General features: G+C 36.4%; 1 protein-coding gene across 2 annotated transcripts in view; it reads right to left on the bottom strand.

Annotated features, from left to right (window-relative positions):
• SYT1 (synaptotagmin 1) overlaps positions 1 to 22,689 on the bottom strand; it is a 586,497-nt gene that overhangs the window by 205,534 nt on the left and 358,274 nt on the right. For both annotated transcript variants that reach the window (XM_066257602.1, XM_066257600.1), the window contains exon 4: positions 10,433 to 10,615. In XM_066257602.1, coding sequence (XP_066113699.1) covers positions 10,433 to 10,598 — 166 coding nt within the window. In that variant the 5' untranslated portion in view covers positions 10,599 to 10,615. The remainder of the gene's footprint in view (positions 1 to 10,432; positions 10,616 to 22,689) is intronic.

The following is a 22,689-nucleotide window of genomic DNA, read 5'->3' on the forward strand; positions in this document are numbered from 1 at the left end:
ACTAAACTGTCGCCCTTGGTGTGGCTGATAAGGCAAAATAGAGAAATTCATACAAGTTTTCTATAAACATCCACTCACTAAAGAAAACCTCACAAAAGTGCCCATTGAGGGAAAATCAACTGGGACACAATGCACCCAGGGGACTGAACTCTCTCAGTGACAGCACAGGAAACTGGCCTGTGCTATGCAGCAGTTGTCATAAGAGTTCATCTTGTTTCCTGGGCATTCTAATAAAATACATTATTTTTAAAACTAAAAGATGAAACTGGTACTAAGTCCCAGTTCTCCACCTGCAGAAAAATGCTTGTGGGGAGAACTGTTTGCCCCGAGGACCAGTTTGGTCGCTGCTTGTATCTCTGTGAGTCAGACTGAGAATCAAACAAACAAGGAAAATTTTTGTTCAACACTGGCAACGAGGAAAGAAACAGAACAGAAGATGACAGAGCTCAAGAAAGGGCAAGAGAAAAATAAAAGGAGAGGGGAAAAGGGAAAAGGTTGGCTGTGTAACCCCGAGTGGCTGAGGGGGAGCCAGATGGCTGTAGAAGGTGCTCACCCGAGCCCAGTGTGATTTCTCCTAGATTATTATTTTCACCTGTTTCCAGGAGGATCCATTTGGGAGCTAGCTTGCTTTCTTTTCTTTCTTTCTTTCTTTCTTTCTTTCTTTCTTTCTTTCTTTCTTTCTTTCTTCCTTCCTTCCTTCCTTCCTTCCTTCCTTCCTTCCTTCCTTCCTTCCTTCCTTCCTTTCTTTCTTTCTTTCTTTCTTTCTTTCTTTCTTTCTTTTTTCTTTCTTTCTTTCTTTCTTAACTGAGATATAATTGACATATAATTACAGGGGTGGGCAAAAGTAGGTTTATAGTTGTTTGCATGGAAAATCATAATTAATAAAATATAATACAATAATAAACTGTTTTTGTGTAATCACAACTGTCAACCTGCTTTTACCCACACCTATATATTAGTTTCAGGTCTATAACAATGATTTCATATTTGTATACGCTGCAAAATGATCATCATAATAAGTCCAGTTAACATTCATCACCCCATGTAGTTAAAATATATATTTTTTTGTGATGAGAAATTTTTAAGATCTACTTACTCTCTTAGCAACATTGAAATATACAAGACAGTGTCAACTGTAGTCACATGCTACAACCCCAAGACTTACGTATGACTGGAAGTTTGCTCCTTATGAACCCCTACACCTCTCTCTCTCTCTCTCTCTCTCTCTCTCTCTCACACACACACACACACACACACACACACACACACACACACACTCCCTGCTGCTGGCAACCTGCAATCTGTTTTCTATATCTAAGAGTGGAAGCCTTTTCTTGGTAATACGATTATTAGGATCTTTTGAGGAAAAGTATAATAATAATTCTGCCCACTATGAGCCAGATTTTGTGCTGGGGTTGGAGACACAGAGATGAAAAAGACAGTGTTCTGATCTTGTGTTGATTGGGTGGTATTAGGAGAGAAAATACAAACAGATAAGTAAAATAAAAGGTAAAAATTATAAACATTGGTCAACTAGAGACTTACTACAGAGAGACAGTTCCTGATTAGTAGATTAGGAGGTTATTAACAGGAGGACAGGAAGACCTTTTAAAAAGAGAGTTCTGAAGGATAATTAGAGACTGTCTGAATAGACAAGCGGTGGCGAGCAAGAAGTCCCAGGCACAGGAGAGAGTTTGTGCAAGACTTGGAAACACGGGACACTTTGGATAACAAATTCAGTAACTTCTAGAGTTTTTGTCCCGCTGAAGCAGACTGTAGGAGGGCAAATAGTTGTAGGTGAGGCTGTGACTCATAAAAGAACCATACCAAATAATCTCATCAAAAGCCACTGGTGTCCTTCTAAGATGTTTTAATTTAAAGGCTCTTCTGGCAGAAAAATTCTTGAGTCTGTGATGCGATTGAGGCCCAGAAACAAGTTAAAAGTATGCGCTTTGGTTTAATACCTAAGCGTGGTGTGCACAGCCTAGCACATAGTAGGTGCTAGATATATGCATTGGAAGCTTGAACTTTGAACATAGCCAACATTATATTCCAGACATTATTTTGATCACTTTATACATATCAGTACTTTACTGCTTATACCTTTCCAGAGGTAGAGTACTATTATGACTCTTGTTTTACAGAGAGAGCAAATAGGTCATACAATACTGATGGCGTGAGTAATTAACAGAGCATTCTGGACAAAGGACAGGGCTACTGATGTGCACCAGAGAATTTAGGCATTAATATTTACATGTTATAGCAGGAATGTGTTTAATCCACTGGAACAGTTTACTGATTTTAAAGAATCTTATCCCAGTCTTACGAAAAGCAAATTATTACAATAGAATTTTACTTTCGAAGCACTGAGCAATATAACTCAGTGAATTAAAGTTGATTACCCTGCGATCTGGGATCTCTTCTAAGTTTCTGTGGACAGGTACACAATAGTCTCAGGTAATGAAATATTTAACAGTCAAATCTATCTCTATTATTTGTAGTACCATTTCCCTTTGTTTTGTTTTTACTTGTATGTGTTAAAAGCTTGAATGAGAAAAGGGAAAGGGCTCAAGCACTTCTGCAATTCCTCCAGGACAGCAATTTCAATGAAACTGTGGCTGGGTGAGGAAACCTTTAAATGGGCCTAATCTTTATTTCAAAGTTCTCTAAATTCCCTTAAAAGTTGGACTGAAGAGCCATAGATTCAGAAGGTATCCAGTTCAATCCCTTTGTTATAATACTCTCAAATGAAAATCAAAACAAAGAAAAATAAAGCCGGGTGCTAAAAATATAATAATACCTCACATAATTTCCCTCTGGTTTCCACTTCTAAATTCTTTATCCAATTTAATAGAAACTGGCACAAACCTGACAGGTTGGCAATGCGATAAAAGGTCTACAGAGTCATTAGAGTGAAGAGAAAACAGCTTTTTAAAATTCTGCTTTCTTTATAGATTTGCATTTTCAGTTAGTTAAAAGGTAGCCTATATTTTGACCTGCAGCTGTGGTGAGGAATACAGGTTTAATATAATTTTAAAATATATTTATATGTCTGTACAGTTTTAGCCAGGTAATTCCTGAACTATTTTTTTAATACTTGTCTAAAATATGCTTCACTCCTTTGTTTTTCTCAGGTGTGTTTGCTTAGTATCTTTGAAATGCTAAGGGAGTGCAGCTAAATAAGGTTTAGAAACTTCCCTGAGATCTTAATTCACTTGGTGGCTTTATGTGTTTACCGTTACTCAGTATTACCAATGCTTTAGAAGTTTATAAAATCTCTCAACACTAGTTCATTTTACAAGCATGGATCTTGGGGGAATTTTCTGCATAATAGTGTTTCAAGAAGGAAACAAAATTCAAGGACACATTTAAACAACCTTCTTGAGTAACATGTACTTTTTCTTAGATTCTCACATTGAATATAAAATGTTGATAGGTCATATTGCACACTTGTTCTTTAAAATCAGTATTATCCACAGTGCCTCAGTTTACAACAAATATGTTTTATATTCCCCTAACTCTCTCATAGTATAATAAATAATACAACATACTTGCATGTGTAAGTTTCACAAATCAACAAAATGTGCTAACTATAATATAAAAGAATAAAAACTTATAATAAAATTATTTGTATTTCAGTATAGAAATTTTCAGGTACAATTATACAAAAGACAATGAAGTAATCAAATGCTTGGAACCACTAAAAGGGATATTTAGATTTAGAGAAGTAAGACAATTAGAAGAGTTTCAAAAAGTAAGGGGAAAAATGAAAGATCAGAGGTTAAATAAACATTAGAATCAAAGCTAGAATATTCAGTTCATGTCAGAGACATGCAAAAATATTTTGTGTTTATATGACAAATACTTTTAGGTTCAGATGATTATTTATAGGGTTTCTCTCTACATGCATGTTCCATGAGATTTTGAAATTCATGCAGAATGTGGGGCAATATTTCATAGTGTGGGCCAATGGCTTCTAAAGGCCAGTAGCTGCCTCTCATGCCCTTAGGTTAGCATACTAAAAATGGCCCAGCAAATACAACATACTATTTTGAGCAGTGTCAGTTCTATTAAGAACGAAACTGATTTTCTGCCATAGAAGTTTTTAATTATAACTCTTAACCACACACACACACACACACACATGTACACACATGCACGTACACACAACACACAGTGTTCACATACACGCACATATATTTCCCTATATTTTAAATCAAAATTAAACTTGAATAGAAGATGAAAGAAATAAGCTAAAATAGAATGTTTACTGAATGTAAGCATGAATCACTACACTGTGCTGTGATGAACTGCACCTTATCTCTAAGTGTCCTTGTCCCAAATAGGTTCCTTCAGCATTGCATTTATGAAGTCACTCAATACTTCTAAGCACTTGTTCTGAAGATAAAACTTATTAGTATTGCAACTTTTTCTTCTTAAAGTATTTCAACTTGAAGAGGTTAACAATGAATAATGTCACTTAACATTTTAGCCAATGTTTCTTGAAGTGAGAAGAACTGAGTCAACAGGTGATCGCTGGAGATGAGTCATACACAGAGTCCATTTATATAAAGAAACAAAATGTAGCTCTTGGTATTTAGGTAGTAATGGGCTATTCACATGCCAGTCTAACAGAGAGAGTGCAAATGCAGAAACATAAAGTGAGTAAGTACTTGTCCTTAAAGCAGATAATGCAATGACAGATTCTGAATTAGTATTAAACTTGTGTTCTGAGTATTCAGTAATTTGAAAGAAATATCAAAAGATGAATATTACATAACAAACAATCCTCTGAATGGACACATAGAACTCTGTTTCAAGCCAGGAATGATAAGGAAAGGTAGAGGTCATTCTCAGCCTCTGGGATATTCTGCAAAGGCATAATTAAAAAAAAAAAAGTGAAGTATTTCCTGAAATACTCCTGAACCTACAACCTAACCATGTGTAACTTCCTTGGACAAGTCATTTACCTTACTAAGCTTTAGCCTTCTTTTCTGTAAAATGGGGATAATAATTGTTCTCATCTAATAGAGTTTTTGTAAGGCAGAACTGAGGTTGATTTTAAAGAATGCACAGTATATACTTCCATTACAATAATCATTGTAATTATTTACATGCTATGGATTACTGTATGTTCTGAAGGGCTCTCTTCATATGTTTCTTGACATATGAGAATGACTTTATGCTCATTCTGCAGCCACATGAGGGAAAACAGAGTTATTGGACTGTATTATTCCTCACCACTGAATATTGCTTGTGCCATATTTAACAAACTATATTACTACTGGCTGTTGAATTTCATTGGCAGTTGTTGGGAGAGAGGATACAGATATATTTCCTACTTCTTCAGACCACTGCTTTCAAATTGTGTTCCATACTGTCAGGTGTCTTTAGAGCTGCTCATGGGGGTATCTAGGAAGAGTGAGTGAGAAAGACACCTTTAACTTACCACAGTGGCTCTGTTTTGTTTTATATAGGTTTTTTTTTTTTTCATTTGAATAAATAGAGCCTTGGATGAAAAGATTTGAAGACTGTTGATTTGGAGATCCATTTATCTAAGCATGGCACAAGAAATATAATATTTGGTCTAATGTTAACATTTCTAATATGGTATTATCTGTTCAGTTGTTTCTACCATGGTGTTAGAGACTTTCAAATATAAAGGATACAATATGTATAAGAAATATGTATAAGAAATTGTTCCTGCCTGTAAGGAATTTATATCTTGGTGAGAAGGGCAGGTAAAACCAGACCAAAAAAAAAAAAAAAGTAAAACCTGATATGCAAGATATTTAAAAAAGAGCTATGAAAGGTTGGAGGAAGGCTCGAGTAATTCTGACTTTGGAAATGATGGAACTTCTCTTCTAGGTGAACATTTGAACTGTTTCTTAAATCAAAACAAAAAAAAAGGAAAAGAAAGTGCCAGGGATAATGGGAAAGGGGATTCGGAAAGAGAGAGGCACGAGAGAGGACACTGGAGTGTGCAAGTGCTGGCTGGTTTTGAGAAGTTTTTCAGGAGGAGAATGAACAGGACTTCCATGAGGGCAGTAATGGAACTGGAGATGAGATGTATGAAAAATAATAGTGAGCATTCTCATCCAAATGGCTAGGTGAATAAGAGCTCCTAGGGAGAGCACACAGGATACAAATGGAAAAGGATTAAAAATGTGACCTTGTTAACAAGGACTTCTACCACTTCAGGGAAGGACCGACAATGAAAAGGGAGGGCCAGTCATAAAAGAGAATATGGAGGAAAGGAAAGAGGATGAGGAAATGGGAGGATAGTCCTGGAAATCAAGAGTTTTCAGATGGTGGCATCTGACAGTGATGACAATGCAGCAATATCTGAACAAATGAACATTGATAATAACCCCTATAACTGTGCATCAAGAAGTACCTGGTGACTTAAAGCAATTTGAACAGTACTTGAAGGATAAACATCAGAATGGAAGGAGCTGAGTTGTCAATGGCAGTTGAAGAAACAGATATCAGGATATAGGTTATGTTTTTCAATCACTTTGTGTAGATACGAAGGAGGAAGAGATGGTAGTTGACAGAGGAGGTAGGGTAAGAAGAAAAGTTTAGAGAATGAAAGAGGAAAACTGACATATCTTAAGCACTTAGTGTATATGGAATTTCATTAGGCATTTTTCAGCGATGTGAACCTTGAGATGTGAACCTTGTGTGTGAGCAAAAGGAATAGTTAAGGTAAGGCAATAAAATTACAGGAGTTTGTTTTTCTTCTTAAGGGAAATTAGAGGAGATGATGGGAATAGGAAAACATGGAGAGGGAATTTGTCTTTAGTCTTTCCTAAAACAAGCATTGTTGGAATGGGTTATGGGTTTAAAGAATGCAATGCATGTGTATTTGGCATAAAAATTTCTGAGATTTTCTTAGTTTGGGTGTCTGTCTGACCTGTATAGAGGGCTTTTATACAATAGAAATAGACTTGTTAAAAATGACAGCTTAAGTTTAATAATAGCTAACATTTATAAAATGCTTTCTCTGTGCCAGACACTCTGCTAAGCACTTTATATGCATTGATGTCTCTACACAAGAAGCCTATGATGAAGATATATTTGTCCCCATTTTATACAGGAATAAACTGATACACAGAAAGATTAAGTAACATTCCTGAGGTCACAGAGCTTGTGCGTGGTGAAGTTAAGATTTGAACCCATGCAGTCTATGACTAGAATTTGTGGTTTTAATCCCTATGTGAAACTGTCTGTTCAATAGTATTTTTGCATAAATTATGTAATTACCTCTAGTCCACATGCTTTTTTTTGGACTAAGAGTCAGTTCTGGCTACCTGGTGTTCTGCTGTGTTTAAGGAAAGGGTGCATTCAACTTCAAGAAGCTCATGAATATCAAAACCTAATCACAGCTATTTGGATGACATGAGTTCATGCTTTACAAATCAACCATGACCCTACTCATATTAAAATCAAAGTTGCAAAATAAAGGAACATTCTGAGAAACCTTGTCTGCTTCATTTAGATAACAGTGTGCAGAATGAATTGAAAGATAAAAATGCTCAGCATTTACCATTTCCTTTTCCTTTTCTTTATTTTAAGCCCCATGGTGTTATGGATAATATCATCAGGCAGTTTGGTTTGAATGTGTTCCATGCTGGACTGTGCAGATTACCCAACTAATGACTACACACTCCTTGCCATTGTGACACCGCTCTTCTCACAAGTGGGAATTTCAAGTGACAGACTAAAGCTGTTTGCTATCAATTTTGCAAAAAAGCACATCTGCCAGATAACTAAGATTTAGTTCACAGACTGAAATCGATTAATATTCTAATTTGTTACCTGTCATTAGCGCAGCGCTATATTATGCCAAGTCAAAAGTGTCCACCTTTATATAACATATGCTCCTAAAGGAATTTGATTTTAGGGATATATTTATGTTTAGTGTTGTTCTCTGTATATAAATCCCATTAGAAACTTTAGTTACACCGGCAGTAAAATTGAAGTCGATTAAAATGAAAGTGTGAAATATGCAGTTCCATATTTTTAATGCAAATGCATGGCTGTACCTTGGATACAGTTTTATTAACACTTATTTACCTTTCCCCTTAAAAAGTTTAGGTGTTTCGTTTGCTTTTTCCTATTAAATTAAAGCCTAAGCTAGCAATATAATATCTCTATAAGGTGTTACCCAGATCCTCTGACTGTTATTTTAGGTTGCTGACAAAAGCAAATCTCCCTAGAGGAGAAGACTGATTACCGTGGTCTCATTTCCAGTGCTCACAGAAGGGACACAAGAATGGGACAATGACTTGGGGAGGAATGAAATAAAGTCAGGCAAGGGAAAGAAAAGAAAGAAGGGAGAGTTTCATAGATAATAATTTTTCCAGCTAATTACTTTCTTACAAGGAAGAAAACATAAATACCTGGCTCTGAGTGGGAAAGGCTAAAAATGATTGTCACTATAGTTAAGGAAAAAATGACAATCGAAATGATGTTTTTCTTAGTATTATAAATTTTAAAGATTTAATATGCTTTAATTTTTCAGCATCTTAAGGCCTCACAGACTAAGAGGGGTATTTCAGGATATAAGCTAAATGGAAATTTATTCATTTATTCAACAACAGATACGGAATACCTCCTATATAACAAGTACCACTAAGGATATAACTATGCAGAAGGCAGACCCATCTTTTTGCCTTCATAGAGCTTACATTATTTTGGAGAGGACCAAAATGATTTTAAAACAAAAAATAAAATACATAGCATTACATATGGTACTAAGAAATATGGTGAGAAATAAAAAGCCAGAAAAGGGCAGGGAATGCTGGCTAAGACAGGGCGAAATCGATGGGTCATAATTTTAAATGGCATGGTTGGAGAAGTTCTAGTTTGGGCAAAGGCCTAAAGGGGTTGAGAGAATGATTTATGTGGGTACATGGGGGACATTCAATCCGTGGTAGTTATCAACATTGCCATACCTCTCATATTGTTTACTCCTCCAAAGAACGAGATGGTACTGAAGACAAGACAGAATATGTATTTGATCTGGTTGTTCATTGCTTTCTCTGCTACCCTATGACACATTTTTTAAAGCAAACATCTCAAAATATTCAAGTGAGACTTTGCTTCTGTGATATATGTATTTGGTTTCTGCTATATACTATAGTATGAGCTCTGAGTTTTATTGAAAGTATCTGGATCAGCCCATGAGCTCAGCAGCAGAGAAAGGAAGAGAACTGGGAGCCTGCAGTTCCCAGTGTAGGGCTCTGACTATGGGACTGTCTCCATCTCCATCTATACCGGGTTATGGGTCTATTTACTAAACATGATAACTACTGACAACTGTGCTAAGAGTGTCTCTCAGATGAACTTGAATTTGTTAAAAGAGGACAGACAGGTCAACAAATTGTTAATTAAGGGATAAGAAGTTGATTCTTTGTATTTTTTTCATTCAGTTGCTCAATGTCCTTATAGAATAATTCTCTACAAATCTCTCATTTGGTTTATTGCTATAGCCTGCTTTACCTTCTGGCCTTGACCCTCTAAGCACATTTTTTGACAAAATAGCAAGAGTGATTTTAAAGAAAAACCTAAGTCAGATCCTGGGACACCTCTGCTCAAAATCATCAAAAATCATTTTATTTCACTCAGCGTAAAATTCAGGTTCCTTAGAACACTACGGAAGGCCCCATATGATACAGCCTCTGCTACAGTCCAGCTTCATCTGCCCCTCCCCCGCTGGCTCATTGGACCTAAGGCACACAGAGCTCTTGGCTCTTCCAGGCAGATTCTTGCCTAAGAGCCCTGTCTGTATTTCCTAGGTTATGACTGTCTTTCCTAAATCTCCCAGGTTTCTTTACAAATCAGCTTGTTGTATTATTCTTTTCTCTACTAAAATATAAGCTTTGTGAGGGCCAAAACATGTTTTCCTAACACCTAGAAAAGTATTTAGTTCATAGTGTTCAGATCTGAAGAAAAAAATAAACCTGTAGTTTAAAATTTAAATTAAACACCACTGACTGGACTTAGTGTTATATTCATACAAATAAATGGGTAAAAATTATTTCCTAATGAAAAGTTTAAAAACTGTGCAAAAGCTTTTGAACTACTAACAAGTGAATAAAATAATATCAAACATACAATTGTGATAGTGTATTTAAGCTATTGCTTAGAAATAATCTTTACAATGGAATAATTTTATAAATGCAAATCTAAAATGTAGTACAACTCATAAACATTAATATTCTTAAGAGAAACAGAGGATAAAGAAGGTAAAAAAGAACTCCCATTAAACACAAGATACAGACTTTTAGGAGAACTCCTATTCCAATAATAAAAAAAAATCAAATGTATGTTTTTAATATGTTACAAGGAGTTCTGCTTTCTATCCGACAAGTAAGGTGATTTTCAACCATTTGTTTTAACTGAAGTAATAATATGGAGTACTCACGTGGAATTTTATGTAACTCATTCATGAACTTCTCCTTCAGTTTCGAAAAGGCATCTTCCTTTCCTTCTCCAGGGCTGGCTGGCTCGGTGGCATTATTTGGTATAACAGTCGCAACAGTGGTGACAGGTGGGGCCGCCAGGGCCTCATGATGACTCTCGCTCACCATTTTCGGTTCAGGTGAAACTGTGGTGGGAGGGAAGCAAAAAAGAATAATTCAAAATGGCTTAACTGATCCCACATCAAAGGTAGACCAGAGTTGAAAAAACATCAGAGGGTGCACCTGCTCACTGGGTAAATGGCCTATCATTAGCATATGACTTTGTGTTGCTTCATGAAATATTTATGGAACCACAGTGGGAATTCGCCCCCAGAAGGTAAGACTAGACATAGTTACTGAAAGTGCTCTTTCCCAACAATACTATGTAAATTCTCAATCTATTAGTTATTTATATAGACTATTATTTACTGTGTAGATTTGAGTTTGTAAACCCACTTTTCATGGAAAGGAATACAAAACAATTGCTGACAACATAACATGCTCCACACTCAAAACATTTCATATTTTCTTAAAGGAAAAGAGAGATCAAATATTTACATTGCAAATGTTGATAAGTGATAGCATACATTCAAAATGTTAATGAATCTTAAAGTGGTTATAAGGAATAGTATTATAACCTTGCTACTTGAAGATATCACGAATGTTATACAGAAATTACTGCTTGAATATCGTCTAGTGATAGTGTATTTTCCTCCCAGTTATTTTTTTGACATTTACTATAAACAATACTCTGTTTAATAATTTACTTGTCTTGCTGGGTTAATTTCTGAAGCCACTGTACATGTGTCATGATTGACTCTATATATCAAGGCACTGATGATGAAACATAACTTGTTTAATTACTTCAGTTTATTTAGTTTGAATATATTATTAAATTATTAATTCATTACATTATTTTACATGTTTATCTCCAAAATGCTAAACAAATTAATTCCTAAGATAGTCAATGAAAAAAATCTTAGCCTTGAGTACAGAAGACATCAGTTCTAGCCCTCTTCACTAGCTAAGTGTATTTTAAAAAGGCATTTGACCTCAACTAATCTGCCTTTTGAAATTTGAAGACATGAAACCTTCCCTGCCTAGTTTTGTCTTAGTATACATTAATAGAAATATATATAATGATATAAATATATATATTTATATTCCTCAATATAAGGAAGGTATTCTAAAGGGGTTGAATTAAAGTCATATTTTCCAATTTCAACATATTCTGGACTTTAATAATTTTACTGTGTGACTTAAAATTTCAGGCTGTGCTAGTGAGAGAGGAGACATAACTTTGGGCTGAAATAGACAAATACAAACAGGCCTGGGCATGAATAACTACACTGTCTCAGCAGGAAGGTTTGTGAAACTATAAAGCTCTTTCTTGATTTATAAAATAATAGAGATAATCAGTGAACGGATAATGGAATTTTATAGAATTCAAAAAGCTTTTGTGAATTAATTATGCATAGTTAGGTATCTGGTGGAAGGATACCCAAAAGAAAAGCCATCTCAAATGTATGGGGTTATTTTATTTTATTGACAGAAAGAGAGAGTGAGAGAGAGGGACAGACAGGAACAGACAGACAGGAAGGGAGAGAGATGAGAAGCATCAATTCTTCATTGCAGCTCCTTAGTTGTTCAGTGATTGCTTTCTCATATGTGCCTTGTCTGGGGGGCTACAGCAGAGCGAGTGACCCCTTACTCAAGCCAGCAACCTTTGGGCACAAGCCAGTGACCCCTCGCTCAAGCTGGTGAGCCTGTGCTCAAACCAGAGACCTTGGGGTTTTGAACCTGGGCCCTCAGTGTCCCAGTCTGATAATCTATCCATTGTGCCACCACCTGGTCAGGTGTATGGGGTTATTATTAAAGTCTTACACAAATCCAGAGAGTTTGGATCTCCTGCAAGGAGATGATAGCTAAGGTTAATACAGATACATAGATAATCAATGCTTATTTTATAGTAGGTTAGTTATCTCTTTTAAGCTTTTGATTTTCCAAGAATAGCTACTAATATAATCCTAAAGGGTATGGGTTCAGATCTTGTTCTTTAGTTTCTTCATTTGTAAATGAGAATAATCATGCCAAATACATAAGGTTTTAATGAGTATGAAATGTGATCATTTATGCAAAATACTTAGTACAATGTCTAACATGTAAGTTTGTTTTATCCTTTGATCAATTAATCAATCAATCAATTGATTACTCCCCCATTTCCTCCGTAATAGCATTTGGCAGCCCAGAATTTTCCAGACTGTCAGAAAATTTTATTTTTTTTCCAGCTCAAGGTCACTTTCCAAAAGGTTTTTCTGGTTTTGTTTAGCTTAGGCTCTTGTCTTCCTGCAAAAATGTGGAGTACTGTTTTTACGGTTGGCATAACTTATATAAAGCTATTGATATTGATGATACCTTAACTTTCATGTTTCATGTGAGTCAGCAAGACTAAAATAACAGACACAAATTAATACACATGTATGGAATATTAAAATGTATATATTAAAAAATCTAAATTATTCCTCGATCGTGAGAATCATCTGATATGATTGGCATTATTACTTAACTCCATAGGATAGTTGAGGATATCTGAGGAATTATGGTTTACAGTGGGATTTAAAGGAAAAGATGTGTTAGATTTGTTAGATACAAATAGCTAACGACAGCAGTGCCATCATTAAATTAAAGGCATACTGTCTGTGTCTCAGCTCAATGTTTGTCATGTTCTAGAAGTGGGCTATTGTTGCTAGTCATCCAGACTGATGTTCATTTGCACCTCCAAGTGGCTACTCAATTGTTTACATTTTTGTGCATGTATAGATTTGGGTTCTTTGCCGCCCTATTGTTAAATATTTTCATATTATACCAATCTATTATGAAATGTCAAATATTCTACATATAAGTAGAATGATCTAAAAGACTGTACAAAAAATAAGTTGTTAAATAGAGTCAACATTTTGTAAATAACACTTGAAGTTTACTCAGTATTTTCTTAAGAGAAGAATGTTTCTATAACTTCGAAAAGCAATCTTTTTAGATATAATATATGCTTGAAAGATGTTTCATCAGAAAAGATTCAAGTTATAAACTTTCAGTTCTTACTAGCTGATATTATTATCCCTATCATTTTTTTTAAATCAAGAAGATGAAAAGAAATATAGATATGTTATTTTTACTTAATATATCCCACTGTGAAATTTTTCAAAACGTCTTTTATAAAATACACAAACATAATGGGCAACTAAGAATCTAACATACTGACAAAGACGGACTAACTGATTGCTTAATATTTAATTTTTTTCTTCATATTTTGAGAGAAATATTGTTTTTTAGTAGCAAAACTAAGATGAGTTGCATGGCTCTTGAAAATTTCTATTTGTGGATATACTCAAGAAGCATCGTTTTGTAGGTGAAAAGAACTTGCTAATTATTTAGTCCTAACTAATGTGATGACTTTATATTCTTATTTATTTATTTATTTATTTATTTATTTATTTATTTATTATTTTTCCGACGTTGGAAACAGGGAGGCAGTCAGCCAGACTCCCGCATGCGCCTGACCGGGATCCACCCGGCACGCCCACCAGGGGGCAATGCTCTGCCCATCTTGGGGCATCGCTCTGCCGCAATCAGAGCCATTCTAGCACCTGAGGCAGAGGCCACAAAGCCACCCTCAGCACCCGGGCAAACTTTGCTCCAATGGAGCCTTGGCTGCGGGAGGGGAAGAGAGAGACAGAGAGGAAGGAGAGGGGTAGAAGTAGAGAAGCAGATGGGCGCTTCTCCTGTGTGCCCTGGCCTGGAATCGAACTCGGGACTCCCGCACACCAGGCCAACGCTCTACCACTTAGCAAACCGGCCAGGGCCAACTTTATATTCTCTTATGCACTTTCGTGCATGTGGCATTACACACTTAAGTCAGAAAAAATTTCTGTTTTACTCAAGTCTTGATAAAATACCAGCTAACAGTTATTGAGTACCTACTAAGTATTTTAGATATAAGAAATTATATATTTTTCATGCCACTCCCATAAGAAAAGTATAATTGTTATCCATTTTACGGGTGAAGGCATACAGAGATCATGTGATTAGTTCAGAAGAGTATTATAGTGCTTGATGGATCTGGGATTTAAATCTAGGTGTCTTCCCCTGGTGGGCAGAGCGTTGCCCCTGGTGGGCATGCCGGGTGGATCCCGGTTGGGCGCATGCAGGAGTCTGCCTGACTGTCTCTCTCCATTTCCAGCTTCAGAAAAATACAAAAAAAAAAAAAAAAAAATCTAGGTGTCTTAACCACTAACGTATAAGGGACTTGTATACGTTGTGATTGGTATCTAATAAAATTGTGTTTTTTGAAAGAATTTTTTACGACAATCCATAGTAAGAAGTACATTTTATACTGTGCTCCAGTTTATCCATTCCCTCTAATGTAGTTATACATTGAATAAAAGTTTCACATAAAAAAACTTGCTCTTATAATGTGTGAAATATTCTGATATATTCAATTCTGTTCTTTTTACTAAAAAATTTTAGTTGTGCCTGAAAATTGTGTTAATAAATTTCCTAATCCACTAATTGAGACCTTCAGTTTGGAAAGCCATTCTAGTAAGGGACATGTTAAGATATAATAACATTAAAGGGGGCTAATAAAAACTAAAGATGCCATTTATTAGGAACCTACTATGTACCAAAATGCTAGCACCAATATGTAACTAGAATATCCTCAATTCTCATTACAACCCTGAAAGGTAACTCAGCCTTATTTTACAAAAGAAGATGGATATGAAGAGGTTAAGTATGTGCCCTATATAGAACTAGCCTGATTCAAGGTTCTTTCCACTAGTCTACACTAGAAACAACATTTAAGCATTATTAAACAATTGAATCAGTGCTGTGAAGTTATTTATGATTCTCTTTGAATTGGTTTACCAGTAAATGAAAAACACAAATCATCTTACTAGTAGGTAACAGCTTGCTTAATTTTAGAGGCATAGTCATTTAGTTAAAGTGGAATTTAGCATCCTGGAATATGCCAAGAGAATTATTATTGAGTAGAAAAATAATTTCCTTTTAGAAGAAAGTTCAGGACAAAAACATGAGCAAGCAATGCTCAAAGAAAGAAACACAAATCCTTCCTGACCAAAAAAAGCATTTAATTTCCAAATAGTCAAAGAAATGGAAGTTCAAATAATAATAAGATAATATATATTAATTTGTAGATATGGCTAAATATAGATATGCAGGTGAGGGTACATAAAACTGGGTGATTGGGAAAGACAGTAGGTTAGAAGAATACTTAATAGAGGCAAAAGCAACAGAACAAACCAAAAGCTGTATAGACGCTCATTCTTTGTCTAGGAATCTGCAATAAAGAATTAACCTTTGGCGTAGAAACAATATAATATAATTGACTTGGGATAGTGAACACACAATACAATAACAGATGATGTATTCTAAAACTGTATACCTGAAATCTATATAATTTTATTAACCAGTGTCAACCCAATAAATTCAATAAAAATTAAAAATCTATATAATGTAAAAAGCTAAATTACAAAAAAGAATGATTTAGCTCCATATATGGCAAACATAGTATGCAAAATAGCCAGTGATTAAAATAAAATAGAGAAAAACTATTAAGGCATTTTAAAGGTTAGTACTTCTGTGGTGTAAAGGAAGACAGTCGGGATATTTTGGTTGCCATGACAACTTCCTTTAGTCCCTTATATTTATTCTACTAAGTAGGACTTTAATTATGTGCATCGTGAGGTCTACAAATTGATAAAGATTTCCCGGATTATATAGTGAGATAGCCTACCACTCTGCATAATCATAATGATTTCCAGAGAAAGCATTATTTCCATCTCTATTGAAATATTGTATTTTATAATAATAGCATGCAAAATAAAGAGCAAACAGAAGTTCAAAAGATATTGAAAAAATATTACTAAAAATAAAATAAGTATAAGTTAACGCTTAGAGTAATGGTTATAGAGGCTGGGAGAGATCACAGCATGTGTTAGAATGTATTTTTGAGGTGGAAGGCAGAATGTGGTGATTTTACTCCTTCAGAATTTCCCTGTATCTTCTGCAGGTGTAGATGAAAACCATACAATGCCATATGCATCCCTTCCTGTTGGGAGTGAGGCTCTTAGATTTAGGGAGTAGTGACATCTCATAGCTGAGGAATCTCTCCTAAAAATTTTGCCTGACCTGTGGTGGTACAGTGGATAAAGCACCGACCTGGAATGCTGAGGTCACAGGTTCAAAACCCTGGGCTTGCCTGATCAAGGCACTCATGGGAATTGATGCTTCCCGCTCCTCCCTCCTTCTCTCTCTCTCTTCTCTAAAATAAATAAATAAAATCTTTAAAAAAATGATTTTCTCGGCCCTGGCTGGTTGGCTCAGCAGTAGAGCGTCAGCCTGGCGTGTGGGGGACCCGGGTTTGATTCCCGGCCAGGGCACATAGGAGAAGCGCCCATTTGCTTCTCCACCCCCTCCTCCTTCCTCTCTGTCTCTCTCTTCCCTTCCCGCAGCCAAGGCTCCATTGGAGCAAAGATGGCCCGGGCGCTGGGGATGGCTCCTTGGCCTCTGCCCCAGGCGCTAGAGTGGCTCTGGTTGCAGCAGAGCGACGCCCCGGAGGGGCAGAGCATCGCCCCCTGGTGGGCAGAGCTTTGCCCCTGGTGGGCGTGCCGGGTGGATCCCAGTCGGGCGCATGCGGGAGTCTGTCTGACTGTCTCTCCCTGTTTCCAGCTTCAGAAAAATACAAAAAAAAAAAAAAAAAGATTTTCTCTTGGTCAAAGGGCACTGCCTTGCTCAAGGTTAAACCCACTTTTCCAAGGACATTCCATATTCAGTGAATTTGTTTCATTTCTGAAGGGCCTTGTTGAATCAGCTTAATCCTGCGCTAATTGCACCTCAGTTTAACCAACTGTCTTTGCCCAGACCTAGTTCCTCCACCCCCTCACATGGAAAGCATCCCCATAAGCGACCTCTGACTCTGAGGAGCTTCCTAGGAAATCTGATGCATGGCACCCATTACTCTGAAAGACTTTTTTGGGAAAAAAACACATTAGAAATTTCATTCAAATTCTTTCCAAACCAAAGGCTCCTTAAGCAGTAAGTAAAGCATGGCAGCATTATCAAAATCTTCTACAAGTTTGTGGATGTTTGAATGTTAGGCTTGAGGTTTATCTTCTCCTCAGCTTAGATTCTGTTTCTTGAAAGCAGTAAGAGGAATACATACAGAGATCATGTGGTCCCATGACAGTGGAAGAGAACTGATTTCTGGAGATAGAGCCAATAGAATGGTGAGAGAAGAACAGTGGTTTTTCAGACCTTAGAGCAACTGCAAGCAAAACAGGCATCTTATCTTCCTAAAACCATAAAATGTGGCCCTGGCCGGTTGGCTCAGTGGTAGAGCATAGGCCTGGTATATGAATGTCCCAGGTCTGATTCCCAGTCAGGGCACAAAGGAGAAGCAACCATCTACTTCTCCACCCCTCCTCCTTTCACTTCTCTCTCTCTCTCTCCCTTTCTCTTCCTCTCCTGCAGCCATGGCTTGATTGGAGTGAGTTGGCACCAGGTGCTGAGGATGGCTCCATGGCCTTCACCTCAGGTGCTAAGAAGAGCTTGGTTGCTGAGCAATGGAGCAATGCCTCAGATGAGCAGAGCATTGCCCTCTAGTGGGCTTGCCAGGTGGATCCCAGACATGGAGCATGTGGGAGTCTGTCTCTGCCTCCTCTCTTCTAACTGAATAAAACAAGTAAACAAACAAACAAACAAACCACAAAATGTACATCCTCCTGGATTTCCTTTTCTTCTTTAAATAGATCCAGGTACCTCTAGATTTTACCCATTTATTTGGTCACAAAGTCTCCTAAGAAGTGCAGGGAGAATTTTCCTTAGAGTATGATTCTCACTCAGTATCTCTCATCAATGCTTGTGCAAATTAAATGCAAATGTGCCTGCTTAGATTTACTTTAAGAATCAACATTCCTCCTTAATCCTACAAATACCTCACTATCAATATTGAAGAGGTGTATAGATTATTATGCTGAGGGTACCTTAGGAAGACTGTGATGAGAAAGGAAATATTGGACACTCTTCAGCTGTGTCCAATATTTCTAAGAACTCCTTATTTACATATGTATGTATGTAGTTATGATTGACATACCAAAAGCCATCTATATTTAATGTACACAGTTGATGAGCTTGTAGATAAGTGTACACATGAAACCATCACCACAGTCTCCAGTTTCTGGCTCTTTGAAGGTGTGATGTGTGTTTTCTCTCTGTTTTAACCTGTCTCTTTGCTAGTCTCCTACAGTCATGTCGGATTTCCTTCTCCTATCTTCTTCCCTCTTCATCTTTCACTCTGATCAAAATCCTCCTGTTTTTCTCTCTCACTCTCTCTCTTCTTGCTTTATAATTTTAAAAATTTCTTCCAAAAGGGAAGACAATACTCATTTCTTGTTAGCTCTCATTTATCATGTGCTGGGTACGTGACGCATGTTATCTGTGTTCACTGAGCCTGTGTTTTGTGTGGAGTCAGAGAGAAAGAGAATTAGATACCAATTCATGTCATCGAGATGGCCCGTGAGTTTCTCATGGCTGCCTCTTCCTGCCATTACAGAAACTCAGATATGCCCCTGGATGGCATCTGTTGATAAGACTAGTGGTAGATTACAAGTCGCAGGTATCTTCTTGACATAGCTAGACAATTGGGGACACAACACTGATGTCTAGGAAGCAGATGAAAAGCATTAATACAAAGTAGCAAACAGGGCAAGCAAATGGGAAATTTGAGTCTGAAGGGAATAAGCAGAGAGAAGTACAGATGTGAGGTGTTCAAAACAGAATAGCTTCAAAGGCAAACATTTTTATTAAAAACCAGAGGCCAGCCTGACCTGTGGTGGCGCAGTGGATGAAGCGTCAACCTGGAAATGCTGAGGTCGCCGGTTCGAAACCCTGGGCTTGCCTGGTCAAGGCACATATGGGAGTTGATGCTTCCAGCTCCTCCCCCCTTCTCTCTTTCTGTCTCTCCTCTCTCTCTCTCCTTCTGTCTCTCCCTCTCCTCTCTAAAATGAATAAATAAGTAAAAAAAAAAAATTAAAAAAAACAAAAAGAAAAACCAGAGGCCAAATTTTTAAAATGGCAAGCTACTCTTTCTAGAGGTAGAAAAACTTTGACTTTCAGTTTTCATATTTTTTATGTGAATTATTTCCTATCTCTAAGAATTCTCCAGTGTTCATCCCCTTCCATCCCTGTCTCCTCAAGACAATCAAAATCAATTTTTCAAGATTCATCTCCTTAGAGGTAGAAGGACACTGCTGCTAAGCAGAGTTTAGTTATGTTCCCATCCTGCTCTAATTTTTATTGTTAAAAAAAATAAAAGAATAATGTCTTATGCCAGAAAGTATCACTGTTTCCAAGGTTTATTTCCAAGGTGGCCCCACTTGTTCAAAGTCTTAATATCTTTTTTTTTTTTTTTAACACATCTGAGGGAAAAAAGATCTGACTCTGGACCCTGCAGATGGTGGGTGAAAGACACACTTGAGATGTGAATCCCATTGCTTACCCAGCCATAGCTTCTTTTCAATGAAATTATCTTGTTCACAGGCTCTAATGATGAGAAAGTCTCTGTGGATTGCATGAGCACCTCCTACAGCCATAATCATATGGACTTAAGGAGGGATGAACACCTGATTCAATGACAGCTAGCTCACTTAGATGCTGGCCGAAGTCCAGTGACACTGTGTGGCATGGAGAGGTGAATGAGGCCAATTAGATTCTCTTCCTTGGGAATTTACGCTGTGGCATACTCTGAAGAAACTGATGCATAGAGAGGAAACATGCTCATCATCAAAGAGTCAAAGATGGAGACAAGATTCCCAACACAGCTAATCTCAGGGCTCACATCAGTGACCCCTGTGCAATGCCATTGCTCTGATTGTTCTGTTTTGTTTGACCTGGTTTTCAGCTCTGAGGTGCAGTATTCTGAAAATACTAATATTGATAATAATCTGAATATCTGTACATTATTCTCAAGAAAGCATAATGAGAAGTTAAACCTGCGTAGGTTCATTAGGTTTCATCGTTTCTAGAATATTTGCGTTACTAGCCAGTGGTAGTGAGTTTGTTACTAGACCTGCTCTGCACTCATAACTAGCCATGCATGGAAGAGTGATAGAACCAATGTTCTAGAGCGACATGGGGCTCCTCTGCATAGGCTTAGAAAAATGCCATGGAGACTAACTGGCAGTTGAGTGACTAAAACATTCAATTCCATCCTCCCCCCTTTTTCTTTCACAATTTTAGTTTCCCATATTTTTATATGTCTGAGATTTGGATTTTCCTTATACTCTGTGACATCTTACTATCATTTTCTACCACTTTCATTGTGCACACTTTCCCTGCTTGCTATTTTTATTGATGCTCCTGGTTGTGGTCTGAAGCTTTCCACTGTCAACTTCTACCATCAAAACTAGCAGAATGAGAGTCAACTAGTTTGAAAGATTTCGGAGGCAATAGTGGACGAATATTTAAAGAAATGATTTATCCAACAGGATGGCACAAAGGAAAATGAATGGTGTGTAAAAAAAAAGATAGGCATCACCAATCCTGAGCTGAGAACAGATTTAGGAATCTAAATAATTAACTAACCAATTTACTTTGCTTTAATTTCCCTCATTGTGTATAAGAGTGATAAAAAAAATAAAATCTGTTTAACTTTGAATGATCTTTCAGTAAATGCAAAATAAAAATTCAAGTGACATTAAATAGCTTTTGACATAATGATATATAAAATAATGGTGTATTTTATGTATAATTTTTTTTGAGTACATGAAACACAGAGTTTCTAAAGAACAAAGAGAAAACAGGAGCACTGTTGACAAATAATGTGCTATAAAGGAATAAATGTTATAAAATTTTAAACACTTTTTCATTCCCAGAAGATCAATCACTATTAAATTTAGCAATTGTAGTCAATATAAATTTCAGAAGAAATAACTAAAATAACAATAAATCTATGAGCCAAATAAAAATATTTTCGTACCTTATTTTTCCCCTCATACCTATAATATACAGAGTAAAAGAATGGTAGCAAATGCACCATATCTAAGCCAAAACCCAAGTGATTATTTACTCTAATAATGATACCAAAAATCAAAAAGTATTATACAAAATTGAAAAATTCCCACCTACAATAGGGAAACAAGTCTTGAAAACTATGGTACAAAGGTTGTTTCTAAAAGCATTTAACAATGAATTTGCAATTGTTTTTCTAATTTATTTATTGTGCACCCACTTATTTGTTTAATGAAATATTTTACCATTGCAGCTTCAAAAATTGTCAGTTTTAAAAAAAGCACCACTCAGTGAAGAACTTTTATGGTTTTAAAGGACCTCCCAAGATTTTAGTAAGAACAGAAGGGACATGGTCAAGAAAAAATATAAAAATAACCTTTTCAAATTTATTATAAAAATTTCAAGTGTATTGCAGTGTTTTAGAAATGGTACTGTAAGGGTCAGTCTCTCCTCTTCTTCTTCCCTTTTTATTATTACTATTTTTTGATACAAAAGGTAGACACGAAAGCCTAGAGATGGAATGAAACTCTTGCATGGATCCATTTAACAAGTTTTCATAACAATGCTCATCGCGTATGTATTAACTGAAGTTACTTCTCTTGAACTTTTGTGTAGGAAGATGAAACTAGACACTTTTGGCAGTTCTAAAGAGATACAGCTGCTGAATCAAGCCAGTTGGCTCTTAGAATGTTTTCTATAGAAGTAACAGACAAATACATTGATATTTTCATTCTCCATTGCTTTGTAGATACTCAGCTCTGAACTCTTGCTGTTTCTGAACTGCAGGCACTTGAGAGGAAATCTAAGCTTCCGATTCAAAACCATTCTTTATCAAACTGTATTCACACTGTCATTGCTTTGTCACACAGAGAAGCAAAGCTTTTAAATCGATCTATACACGGTTCAGATGTGGTATATATGATGGGAAATTCTGCAGTGTTCAGTTAGAGTATATTAATAACTAAAAATAGTTAACATTTAATAAACCCATACAATTAGGCAGACATTTTTATAAGAGCTTTAAACATATAAGATCATTTAATGCTCACAACCTGATTGGTGGTGGCACAGTGGGTAGAGCATTGACCTGGAACGTGGAGGTCCTGGTTCAAAACCCTGAGCTTGCCGATTTGAG

Source organism: Saccopteryx bilineata, chromosome 2 (genome assembly GCF_036850765.1).
Source record: "Saccopteryx bilineata isolate mSacBil1 chromosome 2, mSacBil1_pri_phased_curated, whole genome shotgun sequence".
In the NCBI taxonomy this organism is placed as follows: Eukaryota; Metazoa; Chordata; class Mammalia; order Chiroptera; family Emballonuridae; genus Saccopteryx; species Saccopteryx bilineata.